This window comes from Solenopsis invicta, chromosome 8, assembly GCF_016802725.1.
Source record: "Solenopsis invicta isolate M01_SB chromosome 8, UNIL_Sinv_3.0, whole genome shotgun sequence".
Lineage (NCBI taxonomy): Eukaryota > Metazoa > Arthropoda > Insecta > Hymenoptera > Formicidae > Solenopsis > Solenopsis invicta.
The window spans coordinates 6,166,028-6,190,082 of record NC_052671.1 but is presented as its reverse complement, the minus strand read 5'-3'; the positions used below and the strand labels follow the sequence as shown (position 1 = coordinate 6,190,082).

Genomic DNA, 24,055 nt, shown 5'->3' with positions numbered 1-24,055 from the left:
TTTTTGGCTCGCTTCTCCTGCATGCAGGCGTCGGGCGGAGAAAAATATATTTCCAGCGCAAGACCTTCGTCATGTCGTATGTTACGATGCGTCGGACAGATACATATTTATTTCGAACGGAAATCCGCGAAGTCCGGCCGTTGTCGGTCGTACGTCATGTCGCGACGCGCGCGAGCGCGTGCATGTGTGCGCTGCCGTAATGTTCCAATACGTGTTCAACGACGTGTAACTCTTTGAGAAGAGAGCTGGCTAGTGAGGCGACAGGCAGAAATCTCTAATAGCCGCAGGATCGGAATACAAACGAGCGGGATACTGTCATGTCCGCGTAAACGCGGACAAATCCGCGTGAGGGAACAAGTGTATCATGTAAACAGTAATATTTTCCTGCGTTTCTGAAAACCTTAAATCTACTTGCATTTCACTGGATCGTCGATCACGCTGTTTCAACTTGAATTTTTCCTCACGCAGAGGGCTAAAAACTACGACAGCATTTGCTTAAAGAGACCATTTTAAACTACGTATATCTGCTGTAATAATTTATTCTATAATAATTTAGATTCAATTCGAGTCTTTTTATTTATACACTTAATCGATATGGGTGTGGAAGCATTCAACAAAAAATTGTTTGATCAAGGAAAGTATAGTACGTTCGACAATTCTGTCGGAGAATAATTTTATAAGCCACGGTTACATTCTTATGCACACAAAGATATATGCATTATGTACGGAATGGTAAAAATAGACAACTGTATCGCGTGTGTGTGTTTTAAAATATTCTACATAGTAGCTGAATCAATATCACACGCTCCATCCACTCTCGTATGGGATAGCTTCTTGCTCTTACACCGATTTTTGCATTACTTATGGCGTGCGATAACTGTCTGTTCCTGGTCATATTATTAGCTACATTGTCCATTTAATTATGGAGATACCGCGGACTGTGCCTGCGCTATTTTTACGCCGCGGGTATATTTGCGAATTGTAACGCGCGCTCGGAAAAGCGGATAAAGAGATGTGATATCAAATGAGAGGCCGAAACGATCGTCCGTCACGCGACGACGTAATAAAATTTCACATGTACCAGAATAAAATAACATTATGATTCTCTAATTAGTACAAAGCATCGTATAATTATCTCTTACGTATTTTTTCGAATTACGAGGATTTACGCCGGTAATGTATCAAGAGTTCCTTACAACGTTCGCGTTAGGTGGAAGCTGCGGGGCGTTTGCAGCGACTAGGAAATGGAATCAAACCCTGTAAGAGCGAAGCGGCGTTGTACCTATCCCGAAAATGTACAATATCTCTTTATCTTATTCAAGACGGTCATATCTCAAGCAATTACGCGACACGCTTGTATACGCCGTACGCAACCCGGGACTCGATATAAATAGCGGGGGTTTACGTGACAGAAGACGTTGATTTTCTTCTACCTGAAAATAAACGGCGCGCGATCTCCCTCGAAGCACCTCTTCCCCCTTTCCCCCCCAGCCCGCGGAAGACTGAATAAACGCCGCATATTTTTCCCCGTAATTCCGAAATACCTTCGCGCCGAGATGTTACTTCCGCGCGAACGATCCTATCGCGCATATTATAAACGTGCGTACCGGAAATCACAGAGACGGGCGCAGCCGCTATTAAAAATTCAGCCCGGGTGCGTGTATACGCAGCGGGCACGTGTACATAACACCGTTTCCCTTCTATAAATAATGGAGGAGGCTGAAAAACGCGCCGTATAATTTTCGTGCGCGGCAAGGTAAGAGGATGCCGCGCGCACGAGGCGTCTCCGCGCGTTCCCGACGAGGCATCCTCTCGGATCCGTGATTCATCTATTTTTCTTACGAGCCAACGAGTGCGCGGGAATATCTCAACGAGAGAGAGACAGAGAGTGCACGGGAAACGGGCGAGAGATCGAGAAAAACTGCGACAGTGCGAGACACTGCGCGCCCCGAAAAGGAAACGGGACAAAGAAAAGGGGAGATGAGTCGCGAAATGAAAAGACGGATTTGAGATGAAAATCGTCGGTGCGTGTGATGAAAAAAAATCCGCGTCGCAGGGCTCGATCGGCGCGTTCGCCTCGACGACACGCGATGTGGAAGGTTTACCCTTTGTCGCCACCCTCTCTCTCTCTCTCTCTCTCTCTCTCTCTCTCTCTCTGTCCTTCTCTTATCGATGATGCCGCGGGTAACGAAGACCATGTCGCGCAGGCTACGTTGGCATTAGGATATAACCCGAGGGAAGGGAGAACGGTGTTGAAGTAGCGTGATCGATATCACCGTTCTCTCGATTGAGAGGTAGAAGACTTCTTTCTCCACGCTGATAACACGCGAACGTTTATTGAAGGTTTCTCGACAGACAGATACACACCGAGAAAGCCTACCAATGAGGGAATGAAGTAAAAATATCATCGCGAGGGATGAGAGAAAATTCGTTTGATTGTCATGTGTCGAATAGAATATCGACGATAAAGCACAATTGACATTTGAACGGTTTTGATGCGTCAGAGGTTCGTGTTAATTCGAAACTTCTTTATGTAACGCGTCTTATTGAAGTTATTTTCTTGCAATAAAGAGATTCATTTTCAGTGATAAGCAATTTTTCCTATATATACATTGTGGACAAAAAAGACGTTTTACATTTTGTATCTTATAAAATTCTTACTAATGTAAACGTTTGAGAATAGAGCAGACCTTCACGTAATTTGAAACATCTCGTGTGTTTTATATCTGCATTATTCATTGTCCGCGATATGGGCATAATCGATAAAGCGATACGAGTGCACATAAAAGCAGTTAATAAGCAATAAAAGCTGCAGGCAAGATAAAACAGACGCTGCTCGTACGTAAGGTAAAACGGGTTGAAAACTCAACTCGCTTATAGAAACTTCTTCCTCCGCCCCTATTTTTCTTACGTCCCAGCTCGAGAGAGTATCCCGGGGCAAGATATCGCATTTTATCTAGCGCAGCTGGATCCCAGATTCAAAACTTTTCCATATCGCATTACGTGCATGTATATACACGGCGTAAGGCAGACACAGCGTAGCTCTTCTACACGCAAAGGGTCCCGCGCATCAATAAATATTTCATTATGTGCACCGTTGTACGTCGACGTGCACGTACGCTCTACGTACGTGTACGTACGCGGCTCGCGGCGGAACACGATCCGGGCGCGACGCTTTCCATATCTGCGCCTCGCAATCTCCGACAACAAAATTTGCCTGACGCCGCACACAGGTGGACGCTGGTGCTGCGGCCCCAGCGTGGACAACCCTCCCCTTTATCCTTTCCCTCCTGCCCCCAGGCACCGGTATCGATTATGAAATTGCGCTGGATAAAGCAAACGAGATACCACCGCGACGAGCTTGGTCGGTGGTTCCCTCGTGTTCTCGTGAGCGTATATCACCGATACGCCCGGGCTCTTGGTTACCTTTCCGATCATATCGGCATACCGTGACGCTCTCTCTCTCTCTCTCTCTCTCTCTCTCTGTCCCTCTGACACGCAGGTGAGAACACCACCGCGTCACTCGCCAGTTCACGTAGACGCGACCACTCGCATGTTCTCTCCGTATCGAGCCGTGTTGTGCGTCGCGCGTATTCGTCGTCCCGGCAGATGATGGTGCAAGTCTCTCTAATCGCTATTCGTCTCTATCTCGTGTTGGGCTCTAAACTACAATATGCTCTCTCATGTATAACGTGTCACGTGACTGCGTCACTGTAAGTCCCGATAGGCGCCGAGGCCGCGGAAGCAGCTCCAACGGTTCGCATTATCCCGTCATTATTATTTGATCACCTGCGGAAGAATCGGGAGATAATCGAGAGAGTATGCCAACGACTTCCGTCTCTCTCTCTCTCTCTCTCTCTCCTTCTCCATCTTCCATTCTCTTTCTCTCTCTCTCTCTCTCCTCTCTCTCTTACAGGATCCTATTTCGAAATCCGAGGACACATCCGGCTTAAGCTCTCTCTCATCCAAGCGTCAAAGTTTCACCGAGAGACCCTATACATCGCTCGACTCCTATAACAAGCTTTTGGCTCGGCTATTACCGTTTAAGAAATGCGCATATCATGAATGAAGTAAATTTCGCGATACACCGTGTCCTCGATAGCGAATTTTGTTAAACTTTTCGAGGCACGCTCACGTCATGCAATTTTCGCGAAATGGAAATGTGAAATCTTGCGCTCAGCTGTAGATAGACACGAAATTTCATCGCCTGATACAGACTTCGTTATATAGTTATACCATGTTATGTGCGTATTCCCGTTTGCCGTAGTGGACAACGTTAATATTTATTTACAAGTCATCCGAATATCGGAGCACCGTACCGCCAGTCTATACGCTTGCCCGTTAACAATTCATATTGTCATATATTATCAATATCCATGTAACCATACAAAATTGCATACCGAAACGTGGAATACTGTGTTGCTCTAAACAAGCGGTTATTTTTCATGATACATTATTAGTGCGCGTCCTAGATAGACGTCGTGATTAAAAAAGAAAAGATACTTTGGGATTTTTTTATTCTTTGAAACGTAAAACTTCGGTATATCGAGCACGCGGTATAGGGAACGGAAGTTAATAAGGCGATTGAAAGAGCCGCGGAAGTAACGGGTTTCACGATATCCGCATCGACGTTGCGCCAATTCCTAACTCCCTAGACGGCAGAAATGGTTTTAAAATATTCGTGGAACCCGTATAATAGCGTAAAAACTGCCCGGACTTTACGATGGTCGAGAAATCTGCATTTCTAATTTTTATACCGACATTCACGAAATAACATCGCCCCGACGATGTAGTAAAACCGGGATTTGCGGAATCTCCGTCGCAGAATTATAAACGCTGAGAATTTTTTGAAAAATTCGGATCGGCGGTATAAGAGAATTACAACAAGATCTAGGTGATATAGTTTTTTTTTCCACCTCCCGAAGAAAAATGTTGAAATATTTTCTCCCGATGAACGCTCGCGACACTGGCGAGAGTTTTGTTATAAAAATGAAGGATCAAAAGAGCTTCATAAATAAAATACAATTTATGAATTCTTCCTAAATTCACCATGAGTATCACACGTAAAATTTGTGTTGGCAGACACAAATTTTGTGGAATTAAAGTAAACATGTGAATTTACCATCGGTCTATCGTTTAAAATATAAGAATAAGATGTTTGCTTCAAATTCATGAAATGCCACGTCACTTATCATTTCTTCCTCACGAAAGAGAAGTAAGGCATTTACGAATAAAAAAGGATCGCGACCTAGCGAGCTTACGGCACGTTCAGGAGTATGTGTCATGATATTGATCGACTTCAGCAACTAGGTGCCATTAGCCATATACTTTTTGCCTAATAGTATGAACTATTGCAGCCGAGAACTCCGAAGAAAGCTTACGTCGGCGACCTACTTTTAGATCGTGCTAGGGTGAAATCTTTTTTCCAGAATCAGGTCGATGCGCATAAAAGACATGTTGTGCGAAACGCGGTGCATACAAGTAGGTCAGGCTTTTACGACATAATTCATACGTCCAAGTAAATAAATTATTTTATAATTATCTGACGCGTAATAAAAATAGTTTGTGATGACTCGTCAGATTCGTAATTGTTTGGTCAATAAATAAGAAATACGCCGCTCCAACTCTTCGTGCTGGCCAATATGAAAGAAAAATAGTCCGTACTCACTTTATTCGATTATAAACTAGTAGTTCAGCTATCTCCCGGCCTAGCCTCGAGTATAGCGTTTCTACGAAGACCAACACCTTCGGATCTATCCTTAATCGAGCTTCGCTGCGATGGTCTGGTGCTGACGGCAGCCTGGTCGCTCCTTTGAGGGTCGAACATCGTATCGCTGGTTCGGGTCTTGTATCTCGATGTATTAAACTGCAATGATAAAAATCATTTGTTAGTTCATTTCAGTTAGTTAATATTTTAACACAGTATTACTTATACGTTTAATAAAAAAATGCTTGTATTGAGTCACTGCAAAAGTTTTGATGGTTTCTTAAGAGATGGCAACATTGGCAGGAAAATATAGTATTATATATTGCTAGAAAGGTGTCAACTGTGACAGAAACAAAAAATTAACACGATTTGGATTATTTACATTGCGATTTTAATTATGTACCAGTATATTGCCACAAAAAATAAAGATTAGTTACAGTTAGTTGCAGCAACAAAAATCTATATAGCAGATAAATTTTAGCTATACACAACTAAAATTTAAATAAACTCGAAATAAAGATAGGCAATGAGAGTCCACGCGGTTGTTGGTGCGTATATATAGAACTAATTTATTCTAACATTAATATCTAGTGCAGAAAATAACGAATGTTTCGACCCAATTTTGGATCATCTTCAGCAAAAATACAAAATTAATGAAGAAAGCTCAACCTTATCACATGGCGAATGCAATAATTCTATCCTATTAGGATACCCTAGGTGTTAATTCGAGCTGTCTCTGTTAATTTTGTATTTTTGCTAAAGATGACTCAAAATCGGGTCAAAACGTTTGTTATTTTCTAGATATTAATGTTAGAATAAATTAGTTCTATATATACGCACTATACGCACTAACAATCGCGTGGACTCTCGTTACCTGTCTTTATTTCGAGTTTAATATTCGTGAGTCCTGTCAACTTTACTAAAATTTAATTGCAGCAGATTCTCATTGCTGCAATTAATTTTTTTCCATGGAAAGATAACAAAATAGTAGACGTAACAAATATTTGTAACGCGTTCAAAGAAGCTTTCTATGTCGAGTTGAACGTGTGAAAGATGACAGAGTTGCCAGATTGAGAGATTTTCCCGCAAATATGGATTTTATTGTTGAAAAATATAAAGATTTAGTATTTTTAGTCTCCTCTAAAAAAAAATTTCCGTGAAAATAAAAAATAAGAAAACAAATTTGACGGAAAATTTTTTAAATCCCTGGCAACTCTGAAAAATGGTATGCAAATTTCAAATGCGGTGATTTTTAAAGCATTTTCGGCTCAAATTGTTACTAGGTGACGAATAATGGATTGTGCATGACAATTCGTTGAACGCAAAAAAAAAATGGAGAAAATCTATTGAAAGTGGTCACAATTGGTGATAAAGCCTGGATTGCATCCAGAGAAAGTTCTTTCAATCGTATGGTGAGATCGCAAGAATATACTGTATTTTGAGCTATTGCCAAAGAATTCAACGATTAATGCTGATAGCAATTTTAACAATTTGCGTGCAGCGATTTAAGAGAAACGGCCAAGTTTGATTAACGGAACAGAAAGCAATTCTCTTTTACCACGACAACGCGAGACTTCAAATATTACACAAAAAATGTTTGAGTTGGGATGAGAGCTTCTACTTCATCCTACGTACTCTCTCCCGATATTGCACCGTCCGACTATCATTTGTTTCGTTCTTTGCAAAACAATTTGAAAAAAATGTGCATCACAAAAGGCCGTCAGAAAGCACCTGATTTTGTTCTTTGATAAAAAAAGCATCGCGTTTTATGATAAAAGCATTCGAATGCTATCTGAAAAAGAAGAGCACAGAAAACGGATGGTGAATAAATTCAAGATTAAACAAAACGTTTAAAATGACATATTCTATGTGTTTTCATAAAACTGCCAAGACTCACGGTGACCTAATATAATTTTTAATATATAAAAAAATCTAATATTTATATCGACATTCGCGAAATAACATCGCCGACGCTGCAGGAAACCGGGGAATTTGCGGAATTTTTCTCGCGATATTATAAAGAGAATTTATTGAAAAATTTGAATATCACCTAATGCACACTGTTTACATTGCAAATTTTTTTAACTATCTTCAATTTTGTCAATTTATTTATTAAAATTTGACAAGTAGCAATTTGCCAGTAATATTCTTTTTACGCGATCCTAAAATAAGCTATTGATATATCCATACATATACATTGAAAGCTGAGGAATTTCCGCAATATTGATCATACATATAACGCATTTTCTCGAACTATTTCTTATCTCAGACGTTTACATATTTATGAGATATTTTCTCGTTATAGAGCGAGCCTTGCGTTACTTTATGCCACGTTAGTTTTCATGATAATACTAAATATTCTCTCAAAGAGCGGAATGGTTTTGATTGGCCTTAGTCCAGGAGCAAATTCTTCCGTCAAATTCTTCGTAACGAAACCCCTGTAACGAGCGGCTCTCAAAGAATGCACGGCAGCTCTTTCAACCTGTCCTCAAAGTTCCGCTTTCAACATAGACGGATACAGTGTGCCCAGTATATCCGTGAGAACGCGGATGTAGCAGCGACGCAGGAATTTCGGAACGTATGCGTAACTCCACAAAGGACCCTTTAGCGCCCGTGCAACGAGTCCTTCCGGACAACTATTAACATTGAGCATTCTGCGAGTCTCCTGGTATTTACCGCGAATGAGCTCTATCTCCGTGAATATAAAGGTAATACTTTTCCCTTTTATGTCTCAACATCGGAGGTATCGCGTTTCAAATCACAAAAGATCGAAAGCCGTGATATTCGATATTTTTTCAGAAGATTATTATTATTATTAGTTTTTTTTAAAGGCGCCTTTAAAACTTTTCTTTTTAAACTGTTTATTCTATTCTTCTTATTTAGATCTACATTTTTAAATTACACACTCAAAAAACAAGTGTTTAATTTTAAGATATCAAACTGTTTTATTTCTGTCTTTGTTTTTTAATTATTTAAAAATGTTTCAATTTTAAACGGTATATAGATTTAAAACATTAAAATATTTAAAGCCTGTTAAAAATTTCAGCTTTATGCGATTTAGTGTTTTAAATCTATACGTTTAAAAGAAAAATATTTTTAAATGTTTATAAAACGGAGACAGAAATAAAACATTTCAATATCTTAACATTAAACATTTGTTTTTTGAATGGGGATTGTCCCTAGAGTATGTCGAATCAAAGTCGATAGTGTACGATTTATATGCATAGATTCAGACTGTAGCTAGATGCATTCTCTTCAGATACAGCAGATGTATTTCTTGTTGTCGAGCTCTTTTATGTTAACGTTTGTCGCAATCAGATCCAATGGTGTATTAGTATGCATCCAGCAATCGAGCTTGTCGTTATAAACCGAAAATCGAGCCTTTGGACTAAAGCAGGATAAGCCGGGACCGTTTACATTCAAACATGCGGGGGCATTTTCATAATGGAACAGCAATAACTATTATGGCATACGAATTCGTCGAATTATTAATTGGGATGCCAATACGATCAATCGTTCTAATAATTCCTACCTATTTACGTGCTGTAACACTCATTGATGCGTAAAAACGTTTATCGTGCAGCGTGCTGAATTATATTGAAATATGAATGTGGACATTACGAGTGCATATTAATGGTATTGCGTATTGAATAGATCATTAATTGACGGATGTGAAGAAATTGGAAGGATTCTAAAAGTAACTGAATGATAGAAAAATCTATATATTTGTAATTAAACAGTATTTTTGTCATATCATATTGTAATTTTGACAAATTTTTTCTCAAAAAGGAAACGTGCGCGTAAAAGTTTCTAAACGATGGCTAAAGCGCTGAGTGAGACTGAAAGGGTCGAACCCCCTGGCTTAGATGGGAACGAAACAGATTATCGATGATGCACTTGCGCTTCGCAGCTCTCATCCTCTCCAGTTTACAATTTATGCGCATTAGGCGTCGTGTCAGTAGACGCACGCACGCACACACACATACACGCAGCTTCGGTCGAACATTTACCCTCGTAGTACTGCTTTAGTCGTTGTTACGGAGTATTTGGCGAAACTAAATTTCGTGCAAATATTTTCCACGTAACGCAATCACAGACATAAACCGTACTGCAGTAAAGGTCTTTGACGCGCATAACGATAATCCACCATGCGAAACGCAATTTACCAAGACGTGAAATATTCGCCGGAGAAATTTCTCACTAGAGCTATGTTATCTGCTTGCATTCCAGAATAATTTGCCAAAGCTCGTCAATGATCGATTTCCGTTTATCAAAGTTTCTCGTTTCGTCTACGGCGCGTGTTTTGCAATAGCTTTCATAAAGATATGGAAATCGCTCGTAGTAGGAAACAGAGGTATCGATCGCGATGTGTCCCATACGCGTATGCATACTCGGCGGTGCATCGAATGGCTCCTCTGCATTTCATGCGCGGGTTATCGATGCAATATTCTTGACATTCGCGTGCATCAAAGTCGTTTATCCCGTGCACACGGGATCATTCGTAAATATCGAAGATCTGCAATCCTACCCACAGTTGAGAACATGAAAGATACTGTGTGTATTGTCTCTCTCTCTCTCTCTGTCTCTATTTGGTAAGAGGTCGAAACTAGCTTCATCTGTATTCCATTAGATATGGGCCGCATTTAGATGCGTCTTCGTATATATTTTACATACCTGCCAAACTGGTACGTACATTTACATTTATAACATCTTAGATTCGATTGAGCTAACTCAATAATACATTTGTGTCTTAGAGGCGTGCGCATTTACTTTAAGAAATTACGTATTATTTCTATCAAAGCTAAAGTAAATTACACTGTCTAAAGTAATTATGTTCATCCAATTATGGTAATCAAATACAGACTGGTAAAAACACGAATAGCTTTTGTGATTTTATAGAACGTTTTCAAAAAATTTAAGAATCGTTTCTATACCTCACGTCGAGATACGTCAATACGACTTTTAAAGCTCTACGCGTAAAGGTGGGTTTTAGTGACGAGCAGCAATATATACGAAGACGTAAAATCTGACGGTTACGTGCACGTTTCGTGGATACGCACGTGCGTGTTCGCGCAGGGGCTTTCAAGTACATTGGTAATCTGGGACGGGAGAGATACGATGCATCATCCTATCGCGCATCAGCCGTGGCCGCAAGTAAGCCTATTAGTGTGCGCGGCGTTATTAGAGGATACTATCTGACCTAAATACCGGGTCCCTATCGGTTTACAGGCATACAGACGTGCGTAGGCATCCTTAACACGAATTTACGATAAGACTCGGGGTACACGCGCGCCGTCAACTTCAGGGGATCGATCGTACAATTGTCGAGAGAGAAGTATTCAATCATAATGCCCCCATTGCTCAGCCATTATTCTATCGCGGATATGATTGACTTGAGAACGATGGGCGAACCTCTGACACATCGCGAGTAAACGGAAAGTCGATTTCGATCGGGACAAGGCTCGCTACGCAGACGTGACTTGGCGCGCTGCGATTGAAAAGAACCGATATCGCGTCTCTACTACGTCATGCAGCGACGTTAAGTCAAAGAAATCTGTGACTGCGCAAAAAAAAAATGTATATATATACAATATTACTGTTATTGGAAACTTTTGTTTGCCGTTGGGGAATCGCAATATCATAGTTTTTCGATAAATCCCTACGTTCGACGAGACCAATGTAGATGTATCGACGGTGATATTAACCACGGGTGAAAACGTGCAACTGGGGATGTCCTATGAACTCCACGATCGCAAAAAGAGATGTGTATATTTATTTGTTCCGCGTTAGAGCGAGATTGCCGATATCGTACGATCGTTTTCACTATTTCCTTTCCTTTCCGAACATCAGATACGCATAATCTCCAGTCAACTAAAACTAGTCGAAATCTATACAACATTTACAAATGTAAAAAAAATTTCGTTAATCGCCTAATTACGCAGCTAACTGTAAGTTATAATTAAGTAAGAGCGTCGTAAGACGAGATTAGATCCTTGTCAAGTGCGAGTCATCGGGCTTTACGAAACCGTCTACTTTTAAGTCAAACTTTTTTATCTTCCGTCAGCCATCCGGCGTGCTAAGTGTAACATTACGAGCCGTCAAAGAGGAGCCATCACACGAGAATTGCTTTTCACAAATCAAGCTGCACCAGCTTCTCCCCCATCTTTGCGGGACTTTTATGTGTAACGCGACAAGAAAAAAAAAGAAGAGGCTCGTAACAGCAGTTTCGACATCGTCTGAGGCACTAATAAACGCCATTAAAAGAAAAAGAGATAGAGAGAGGAAAAGACGTGCGCTTCTTAAAAAGTAATTTTAGATTACGGCCGCCATTGTCGTCTATCGACAGCCGATTAAATTACAGTAGAGAATCGCTCTCGACACAAGGGAGTGACAACGGAACGGAGGAGGAAGCTCTCGAATTACTATGTCGTATAACGGCTCGTCGTCTCGTACTTTTCGCGCGGATAATCGAGTTACGTCCGATGCGTCTTTATGATCCTCTTTCGCGTTTCGTCCTCTTATTGCCTAGTCGTGACAGGCGGAGTCACCGGCACTTTTCGTGTCTTATTCGTGTCTTACCGTACGGGTGTCGTCTAGTCTTTATGTGGCGTTCTTATGAAATGTCTTCGCTAACTAAAACGCGAGAAAAATGCCGAAAACATTCGATATCGCGGCAAAGTTACACGTTTCAAAAGCTCGTGTCAAAGTGATATCCGTAAAAATTTCTTCGGAACGTTAAATACATTCGTAAAATCGAGAATAATCAACGGTTCCGTAAGCGGGAATTAAGAGTATCAAAGAAAATTACGAGGGCATTCGTCCTTTTATCTCCGCGCAGCGGAACAATATTATTCTTTCATCGTTTCTCCCGCTTTAAAGTTACGAGTTTATTCAAAGTGCTTCCCATACATAACGTACCGTATTTACGGCTGCAGCCGTCAATGCTGCATCCGCATCTTCGCGCTTTAACGTACTCAAAACGTCGAGTTAACGTAACTGCTCGACTAACACAATATGCTATTAGATTCATCAAATGTACGACGTACGGGAAGGGCCATTGTATCGCGCGCGCGCGCACGCTTTTCTCTACGTGAAATATAATGCGGCGAGCGCGCGAGTGCGGTATGCGCGTCTTAACGTTCAAATGCACCGACAAAACCGTTCGCGTAGCAAGCTCTTTCCGCGCGCATACTTTCTCGTTAGAGAGCGGCGAGAATCTCTCGGTCAGAATGGCGACGCTAATGAATCATAATCGGTACTTTCCGCGCGAAACGCTTTAGCCGGGTTAACCTGAGTAGATGTGGCTATATGCAGCACTGCGCCGGCTGCAGCTGCTGCTACTGCTGCACGCAAGTACACGGTTGCCCCCACGGCGTTCACGAACGGCGTTCACTCGCCAGCGTCAATTGGTTAAATGACAAACGAAATCATCTTCCCGTTCGTTAACCTTGATGAGCCTTCCTTTTCTCTCTCCGTATCTATCTCTGTCTCCCTCTCTCTCTCTCTCTCTCTTTCGTTTGCTTCCTTTGGTTTCGTCATTTGAATTACCGCTGGCAAAATCTTGTGATCCTCTTTCTCATGTTAATTAGCAGCAAGTGTCCACGGTCGCCTTTGTGAAAGAATAATAGGGATCAACGTTACACGATTCGTTTAGCATAAACGTTGGTCGCAGCAGACAATACGTCGATTAACGGTACGCATACGATCTCTCTGAGATTATGCCCTTTTTTAATACTTATTTAATATGTTTGTCGAACCAAATTCCGCGCTCTCTCGCTCGCGATATTTTGCCAAATATTTGTCAAATGTAGATTGATATTTTCTATTCGTCTGTGGCACGAGATAAATATGGAAGCTATATACAGCTCGGAAATATTTGCAAATAACATTTGATCGTTTAGAAAACAAGGACACACATATATGTTAACATCTGGATTAGCTAATGAAATGTTCACAATAAGCAAAATTTCCGTTATTACGTTGAATGTTATAACTACAATCGTGTTAAAATCAAATTTCCGGAATTAATTAAAGTGGTAATAACACGTATTTTAATTAAAAATGCCTCGTGACTTGTTAAATGTATAATTCGATATACTCAATATAGTTCGAATAAAATCGTTATAGTTTTCTCGCATATTTTTCTGGCATATTCGTATAAAAAATATTGTTTAGAGTTTAGAATAAAAGATCGACATCTTTCATTTTTGCATTAATACTGGAATGATTATTAATAATACTAAAAGTTATATAAATAAAAATTGTTTTCTTATAAAAATTGCTAATATTATAGGTCATATCTGATTTTTATGACAAGATAGTAAAAATAATTTACTACGTGTGTCATTTCTACAATTATAGATATTGTACTATGATAATACGGTGCAATTTTGCTTGCTATACATTCGTAGTCATAAAAATGGTAATGCGAAATTGAATAATAGATAAGTAGATATAAAAGAGATAAAATGTTAAAGATAAGTTGAGATGCATTGTACCTATAAATGACGACAGAAAGACATCCGTCTTATTGATCTCCAGTACCAATATAAAGATAGATTAAATTACTAAAATTTTTACAATGTTTTCCTGAAATGCACAGATTTGCTACTTATTACTCCATAACGAAGTGCTATAATTAGGAGCACCGCAATGCATTCGTGAAGATAGACAATGTGTTTTTGGAACAAATCAATAATGTTAGCTTCATTATTAGTGAAAAAGATACTCGGTTGCAAGAAAAAATATTACCTGCTTGTTTGTTAACAAATACAACTATTAAATTTAAATGTGACATGTTATGTAATTTTATTTTACATAAGATTTAAAAAAGTTTTAATATCACTATTAGATTAGTTACAAAAAATATGAAGACAAAATGTAAAAATTATTTTTTTCAGACATTAAAAAACAAGCCATCGATCTCTACACCACGTTCCTTCCACTTCAACAGCAACGGCGCTTTGCAGCCCGAATCGGGAGCAGAAAATGTGTCCATGGCACGCGAATTCACGGCGTCAGTGGTGATGAAAGGTCCCAAGGGTTTCCTTTTTCTTTATCGCGCGACTGTGCGGCGGTCTGCGCGACTTTAACCCTCGCGTACACACGCGGTCGTTCAAGTTACCGGAAATCTATCTTACGAGCGCAGGTGCGCGAGTGTGAGCGCAGACACGAAATCGCCGACACGAGAAAGATAGAGTTGTCCGGTTGCTGAATGTATTAGCTGCTTCGTGTAAGAATTATCTCGAGCCAAAAATAATATTGTAATCAGGCGACTTATCAAGTATTGATATATTATTCACGTTTCCTCAAACTTTTGCAAATATTTAAGGTAATCTCTAATATAAAATTGATCTAATCGATAATACAGTTCCTTATATGTATAATCTAATATATGCATAATATACATGGGGATTTAAAAGAGTTTTAATATACATTTTTTTAATTTAGAAGATATTAAAAACTACACAAAATTGAGATATTTTTATAATATCAACTGTATTGCGCATAATTAAGAACGTAACGAAAAAAGTTGGACATTTTCTTCGTGAAAAATGGGAAAGGAGCGCCAAATATAAGCATAAACGTGCGAGGTAACGTGAACGTGAAATGGGAGCAGCTTCTAGGTATTCCTCATTTTGTGTAATAAAGTTGTACCATGCTCGAGGTATAAGTGAAGCAGAATTATGATCTCTCAGGGTTATATACCACCTACGTATCTCTCCTCCTCTCTGCGCTTAAATTTGCTAATAAGTTTTTATATCTACCTACATATTACTTTAATTCTGTTATTTCGTATGTATGAATGCAAAATACATTTTTACTTTTTGTTTATATGAAGGAGAAAATGTGCGTGAACGAAAGAAATATTATTATTAGAGAATAATTGTGTTGCACTATTTATAAAATTATAAATATAGAAATTAAATTATTTTATTTAATAACAATTTAACTTTTGGCAAAATTTAATCGTGCGTCATATATTATATTGCAAATATTATATTGCAAAATGCAATTTAATGACGTGATCTATATTTGAAATATTTCTATTACAAAATTATACAGTATTAATAGCTGCAGTTGTTTAATGAAATAACTATTTGTAGAAACGTGGATGGCATTGATGTAACGGTTGCATTAACCCTCTCTTCGCGTAAGATCAAATAAATAAGTTAAATCAAAATAATTGAATTATATATTTTTCGCCAAGTTACATGAAAATAAATGAATTAAAATGGTTTTTAAGCGTTAAATATTAAGATGGTACTTGTGTTAAAATATCTCTGAACAATTAGATCAACGAACAAATATTCTAACAAATTCAAGCAATTTCTTCTTTGTTACTGGATTTACGTATAAATTATTTATTTCTATAGACATCATCTCGCAAACCTACTAAAATAGTAGGTTCAAAGGATTTAACACGTTCGCATTTGTCACCTTGTCACATATTGATACATAGCCGTATATAAGTAATGCATTTTATCGGCACATTGATTTTACCAGCCTCAGAAGTACGCTCGGCGTCACGATGTACATCTGTTATCGTGCGGCGCAACTTTCTCATATAGCTCTCCGAATCGGCACAACCCTTCGTGTTCGGTCATTCGATCGCTCCGGCCTTCCCGCGACACTCACATTTTGCGCGCGACTACACGCGTCTCTCCGTCGAGTACGTGACCGAAGGCACACGACAGTAAATTGCTTCTGCGGTTTTATTCTTCGCGATGGCGCGGAGGAGGGCGGCACGAGGACGAAAGTCCGTGGGGCTGAAACTGCTCCGTCAATCGGTCGGTAGTGAGATGGGGTGAAAATCGAGAGGGGTCGGAGGAGAATGGAATCGTTGGTGGAAGATGCTCCTTTGGTTGTGGCGAAATGGAAGAAAGAGAGGAAAAAAAAGAAGAGATTCCTCCCTCGCGAGAAGGTAATCGCGCGCGCGCGGACTTCTACCCTCTGATTGAGTGGCGAGGGTGACCAGAAGGTAGAATCCCGATCGGTTCGGAAGGGCATAAGGGAGGGCATCCGGCAATTTACGGACGTCCGGCGAAACTGATTTCGAGGCGACAGAAATTACTTCTTCAGGAAGTCGCGGTTCTCTCGCTCTCTCCCTTCTGCCCTTCCAGCTTTCTCACTATTCGTTCTCATACCGAGGTTTTTTGGTTCTTCTCGACGCGATGTGACTCTGGGGTATCGTATTCTACCGGCTTGCAGTGTTACGGCGAATCTCTCGTTCGGTCGTGGCACAGCATTGGGAATTGTGGATTGCACGGAAACAGAAGTCACATTCTCCAATTTTTCTCGATATTGAGTGAGAGATACAATCTTATTCTCGTATCTTATCTCGTTTCATTGTTGTGTCACTAAAAAGATATGTATCACAATTAAACGTGTCTAACATGCTTAATTCAGCGAAAGAAAGGTATAAGAAAAATATAATCGATTCGATAAAACTAATAATGTGAAAATCGTTTTTCAATTTTATGACAAATTTACGAAAAAGGAGAATGTGAGTCTTTTGGTCGTGTAATCTTCAATTGAATTCGCCTATAGCGAGTGCGCGGTTTCTTCGTATTGGTTTTCCGGCCAGAGCATCGAGATTGTGGCCGCATCGATTTGAGACCAACGGTAGCCGCGGTATATTTCGTAATACACTCCTCGAGAATAGTGGACCGATATATGACTCGCGCCATATACGCTGTTCCTGTCGTTGACTCTTAATTAAATTTCTCGATACGCACAAATGTACGAGAGATGCAAAAATCACATAAAAAACATTTTCTCTGTAAAATGTTTCTTTGAAAAAAGTAAGTCATTTTTTTGAATTGTATTTTAAAGTAAAATTTTTAGTGTAAAATTTTAAAACGTCACGTAGAACGTTATATATAAATATATATAAGCAAGGTGTAAGTTTATTGATAAATATTGATGACACATTTTTTTGAGTTCTCATTAAGCAAATGTATAATTAATTATCGGGTTACAAACGTAAATAACGTTGATTAGTAACGAAGATTGCCATCAGAGGTAGCTAAATGACTGAATTAGAGACAAAGGATTGAAGCCATTTCTTTCTGTTAACTGCTCGTAAGGCTGATATATGGGAGACCATAAACAAGCACGGGGAATCTACTTTCTAGCCTGTAGTGTAGTTTCACTATGGCTGCCAAATGTAATTGGACGAAATAAACGTTGCAGCAAAATGCTTTCACTTTGTTACATCGTCAATACACCGAGGCTGGTGGGATTTTATTCGCAATCTTTTTATCGTGGTCCACCATTAAGCGATTATCTGAAATTGGCGGTTTAAAATTTTTCGTCCCTCAGGCTTTTATATCATAGACTTGCGACATGTCAAGATATATTATGAACGTAAATAATGCAAACTTCATATTTTACACCTCCTCGTCTCTACTTTAAATAAATATAAACTTGCAAAAAAAATCCGCAATTCGCGACATCTGAAACAACTTGCATTTCGGCACCCAGAGAAAAAAATGCTGTTGAATTCAGCATCAATCTAATTGGAAATATTTTTTTAATTCAATAATACAATTAATAAAACAAAAAAATTAAAAATACCGGCAATAAAACAAATATAGTTGAATGAATAAAATTTAGTTTAATCAACTGCATGTATTATTGACAGTCCGTGATTCGACGTTTAATTAAATCAAACTACGTTTTAACTCATATTGCAGCGTTTCTTTTTCAGCGCATAAATAATAATTTTATAAATAATATAATCTTTGATTAGCGATATAACTGATCCATTTGCTTGAAACAAAAGAACGAAGAAGAGAAGGGCAAAAGAAAAAAAAAAGCTCTCGTGACAAAGGCATTTTTTGCGGCTAGTTTTTGTACCATATAATATGGTATAGTAGAAGCCCGGATATCTCGTGTAGAATATAATCGTGCGTTTCACAGATCAATTCGTCTACGTCCGTCGCGTTTCCGTGCGTTTATGTGACATTTTTACTTTCTACATTCAGCCGTGCGGAAGTTTTTAATTCGCACTGCACTAATTAGAGGCCCGGTGTATCGACCATTCGATCCGTGAAGTACACTCGCAACCCCGGCGAGTACGGGCGATAAATTGAGCGGGGTGTGCGAGTTGCGCGAAAGGGCTTCTCCTCCCTCCTGCACGAGAGGAGGACGCGAACACGAGCTCCCGCATGGTTTTTACTCGTTTACAACGGGAACGTGTAAACGCGCTGCATTACATGCACGAACGTGGTCGATCGGTGTGCCGCTTGGACAATGCGCGGTGTTTCCTGGAAAGAAACTGCGATTTCAATTACTTCGCGGATCCGCAATAATTTTTATCGTTCCGATAATTGTATTATTCATCCGTGTGCCGCGTGTCGCTGTGCACGATCGCGGTAGCGACGAGGAACGTGAGTCTGAATGCGCGCGTTCCGCGCGAGTACGCACGATACGCGGCGCAAAGGCCTTATTAAATGTCGTATCACGCGTAATAACTTACAACAATTGAATACTGCGTAAAATAACGATATAACGTAATTACGAGTCGTGAGCGAGTTGTTACGAAGCCGTTGTACAGCTGTAATCGAGATTACAAATGAAGGAAGCGTTAATAAGCGCCGGTGGGTATCACAGTCGGACGAAGGTGGTAGGGCGACGATTAATATGTCGTCAAAGGAGCGCCACTTTGGTACGCCCGCAATTTCTGAGGCCTGTGGAAAACGTGAGCCGACACTCGAGTGCTCGGGCGTTGAAACAATTAGGCGGAAATGCCTCTAATGGCGCAGCAGCTGCTCGAATTTGACTGGCAAAATTCCTGACGGCGTTTCTCCTCAATCTTCATCCGCGTCTAATGCATGACTCTGTAACTACGTGACAGTTGCTTTGACGGCATTATTCGCGATGAGAATTCGCGAAACGAATAGATCTTATATTCGGCAAAGAATTATATATGTGCATAAATTAAGGTATAAATTAGCGAAACAAGTCGCACAGTCTTGTTGAACGGTATAAATGTGATACAATGAAATAAAACTAATGAAAAAAAATACATAAATTTAGCTGGGGTTGTCGCAAAAATACCTAAACTTCATTTGAGCATTCTAGGTACGAGTTTGTAGCAGTCTCTTATTTGTGACCGTTTTCTCGCGGTCCGTACCCGCTTAATTTAGATTATAATTAGTGCTTATACGTGCCGCCGTGGAAGGCTCTACCGAGTGTGCCGCAAGGTTTCAAAGAGGTCAGTCGGATAATTCGACGCTAATCTGCTTGCAATGTCGCAGAAAAGGAGCTTGCTACAACATCTCATACATCCGAAAGCAATTTATCCGTTAAACGACAGACTAAGTGGCACCATGTTATAATCGGCTTAGTTTTGACTTTATTATTTCAATTATAGTTATTATAACAATTCGCGCAGACAGTATCATACGAGTGCAAATAAGGCTACATGTTTTGCCCTTGAAACTATTCTATTTTTAATACCTTATTAATTCGACTAACAGTAACTTAGATCTCATATTAATAATAACATTTTGTGTTCCCTATAAATGGCTTCAGATCTATAAAAGTAATAAAAAATTGGATTAAGCTGTCATATTTTTTATCCGAAGCGATAACATTTTGTGAACGAGCGCGCGATGATATATATTTTTTTTTATTTTTGAAAAAAGCTTTCAATGGCAAACGGAAAAAAAAACTATTCCGCTTTCATGTATTCACAGCAAAAAAGCTCGGCAGAAAAATAATCTCTCAATAACCATTTATTTTTTTAATAACCGTTAATGCAAGTGAAATATCTAACTTTCGAATACACGCAAAAATAAAAAAGGTTGATACGCCGTTTCATATAATTATTAAAATAAATTTCTACCTGACATCGCAAAAATTTAATTTTTTTAAAGTTTGAAAAACAATTAGAAAGGAATAAGTGATTTTTCATAGTTACTCGTGAAAGATTCATTATAAAAATTTATACACACGAACAAGTTATCTATAAGAAAGTAAATTTACTTATTGATTCTATTAAAGAAAATTGAATTTTATCTGTGAGAAATGCACGACTCGTGACGAATGGAAATATTCGCGGAATTAATTGAGGATCGTCGTCGTTATCGTAGAAAATTTCAAATGTCTCTCAATCTCCGCGTTTCTTCCTATTCACATTGACGCGCGTGGCGTAATGGAATTATTGTAATGAGATATATACATATATATATAAGCAGTCGCTTGATAAGCCGGAATCTGCCATCGTGTCATCGATAATGCAAAGTCGTTGCCAAGAAACGTGAAAGAGTGCGGCTTATCGATAGAAAATCCCTTGATACGCCCAGTATCAAGTATGTTTACATCGATAAGTACTTGACGATCGACACGATGGTGCTCGGCCATGCTATTCAAATTGCAGATGCTTCGTGAAAATACGTGAAATACACGAGCTTCTCGCAACATGATTTTCATCGATTTTCATTTTGTCCATGCGGGGCGTCAATTTCAACGACATTTATTCGACGACAACACCACCCAGAAACGTGCAAAGCACAAACGATAAAACATTTCGCGTCGGTTAACGAGCAAATCGTTTTTATTTACACGATGCGCGCACGCGCCAAGTTACCACGTAGATTCAATAATTTTCTCGCGATAACGAGACCCGCGCGGACTTCGATCGGAAAGAATCGAGTCAAAGGAGGGACCATACGGGCGTGCTCGGCGAGGTAATACAGCGTCTCGTCGACTTTCTCTTTTGTATAGGCAAATAAAGGATTTCGCAGTCGTCGAAAGATTCTGAAAAGGGGTACGGTAAAATGAAAACAACCGGGACTGCTTCCAATAATTGGAAACCTAATCAATAGAGCGCAATCAGTCAACCATGATGCACCGTTCAAGGGAGAGATGCAATTTATATACGCGCGTGTACCTAGGCGCGCGCACACACACACACACACAGACACATGTGCGGATGCATACTGCCTCGTGTATCTCTATCCACACGGAAGCGCTCCACTTGGGCACAAAGAATTATTGGCTCCCATTCTGCTCCAGAGTTACCAACGGCATCTGTCCGTCCGCACAGGCTTCCTTCCACCCAGGTTTGCGTCCTATGTCCGACCGTGCCGTATATCAACTCCGCACAATTCGAAACATATCGTCGCTGTCTTCTCCTTTGTGTCTTCGCCGATTCTTCTCGCGTAAAATCCGTTTTTATCGCCATCCGTACGCCTCGGAACCCTTTACCGGTCGCGCGATACGGCGCGCGTGCTGAGCGGGAGCCAGGGGGGAGAGAGGGGGAGACGTGTAGTCGACGAGAAATCACCTGGGTCCGGCTTTCAGAGAGCCAGGAGCGGAGAAATCCAGCCGCGCCATGTTTTCACGGCGATACGATACATTTACTGGCTCCCCCGATGTGCGACATGACTTATATCGCATCGTACACATTGTTGTTGGAAACGAATTTGCCATCTGAGGATCAGCGCTTGTATCGACAGTATTGATAACGTTCTTTCAGCGTCAGTTCCGCGCGCGTTATTGAATGTTATGGACCAATTGATATCGCTTATCAATCATCGTCCAACTATTCAATTATTGAGGATGTCATAATTGTGTGTCACGATTGATCTCAATTACCGCGAGAGATGTGACATTATAAATTTTACGTCCTGACACAACGTGCAGAGTTCGATATTGTTTTTTTCATTACGTCAGTTTTATATTTATTACATCTCACAAACCGTATGGTATCGATTTCCCTTAAACGTTTCGATGATCGAGGGACACGCGATTGATCTGATCGACTCGGATAGGGAGTGAATGCGAATCCTATATAGAGGACAAAGAATTATCATATATTTTTCCCGATATACGCCAAGTTCTCGAGTCATTCTCCAATGCGCGTTGAGTGCAGGTTTTGCGTCGCAATTTCCAAGAGTAAACTCGTGCGGTAAAGGGCTCCATAACGCCGCGCCGAGCGCCGCGTCGGTCCCTCAGAACCCACTTAACTCCCTTTGCGGAAGTATCTCAATACGTTCTCGCGTTAATTTCGAGACGCGGTATGATTAAACACGTGATTAGCGACCGCATGGCTGTACACACCACCACCACCACCACCCGCGCACCACCGCTGCACACACGAGTCTTTTAACGGGTATATTAAGCTCGCTTCCTACGGCACACCTGAATGTAGGTTGAGCTCCAGCTTGTACGCGCGCAGGTAGGTGTTTGTACGTGTATACGTGTGTACCCGCAACGAGTATCAGATGCCACGTACGTTAAATGGGACACGGTATAACATCTCGACGAGCTGAGCGGGAGTGTATGAGAGCTCACCGACACGCAAATATATAGATAGGGGAGAATAACAGCGACACTGCAGGAGATTTGTGCGGCGTCCAAGGGTTAATTCATGGAAATCCACCTGAGCCACGCCCTTCACAACGAATTGCACGTCACGAGATAACGCGGCGAGCTACGCGCGCGGCTCGCGTTACCTCTTACCTCGCGCGCTTTATTAATTGTTGCTCGCCAGCGCGCGCGATCCGCGAATTTCTTCCATGAGTAGTTTCGCTCGTGGGAGCGAGCACAGTTGCGAACAGTTTGCGCTCGCTTCGGCTGTGAATCCTGTGGCGTTTTTCGTATTGATCGCGCCGCCGTTTCGCGCGACGTGTTGCAAGTTCACCAAGTTCGGTGAAACCGCCTGTTCGGATACGAGCTGGGATTCGTTGATGCGCGAAGATCCCGGCCCCCGTATTGGGAGTAACTACCGAATCTGTTGGAGAGAGTTCTATCGCTGGACTGTCCGCGGGTTTTGGAGTTCATAAACTATGGAACACTCTATTTTGATTTCCCGTCTTCCGCGCCACCAACGCCAATCTTTAAAAATTGTTATTTACGTAACTGGATATGTTACAACAATGATATTGTTGAAAACTATACAAGACTTGTACATCATTTTACGTGACATTATATGCCACTTTGATACAGCATGGTTGTAAAAATAAGCTGAATGAAGTTAAATGCTACACCATTTTATGCGATAATAGTAAATAGAAAAACTGAAATTAATGTATATAAAAAAAGGGGGAAATTCCCCGTGGTTTTCCGCTTGATTCATAATCCCATACGCTAACTGGCATAAAGCCTTAAAGGCGATCATATTTGCTTTACATTCGATGACTAATTCGTCGTTGACGTTCGTCGTGAAACAGTCTCTTTGAGCACGTAGCTTCCTACTGCGTGCGTGATATTAGGTACAAGGTATCGGGTTGTACGTACACGCTAGCCAAGGCTACAAGGGTATCGCAAACGTTTTGAATGGAGCTTTGCATGGCCACACAACCGATACGTAGATATCCGCAAGTGGACATTGTA

General features: G+C 40.5%; 1 protein-coding gene across 2 annotated transcripts in view; it reads right to left on the bottom strand.

Moving 5' to 3' along the window:
- LOC105196796 (bifunctional heparan sulfate N-deacetylase/N-sulfotransferase) overlaps positions 1 to 24,055 on the bottom strand; it is a 317,002-nt gene that overhangs the window by 40,699 nt on the left and 252,248 nt on the right. For both annotated transcript variants that reach the window (XM_039452718.1, XM_011162913.3), the window contains one exon: positions 5,669 to 5,866. In XM_039452718.1, the coding sequence (XP_039308652.1) occupies positions 5,669 to 5,866 (198 nt within the window). The remainder of the gene's footprint in view (positions 1 to 5,668; positions 5,867 to 24,055) is intronic.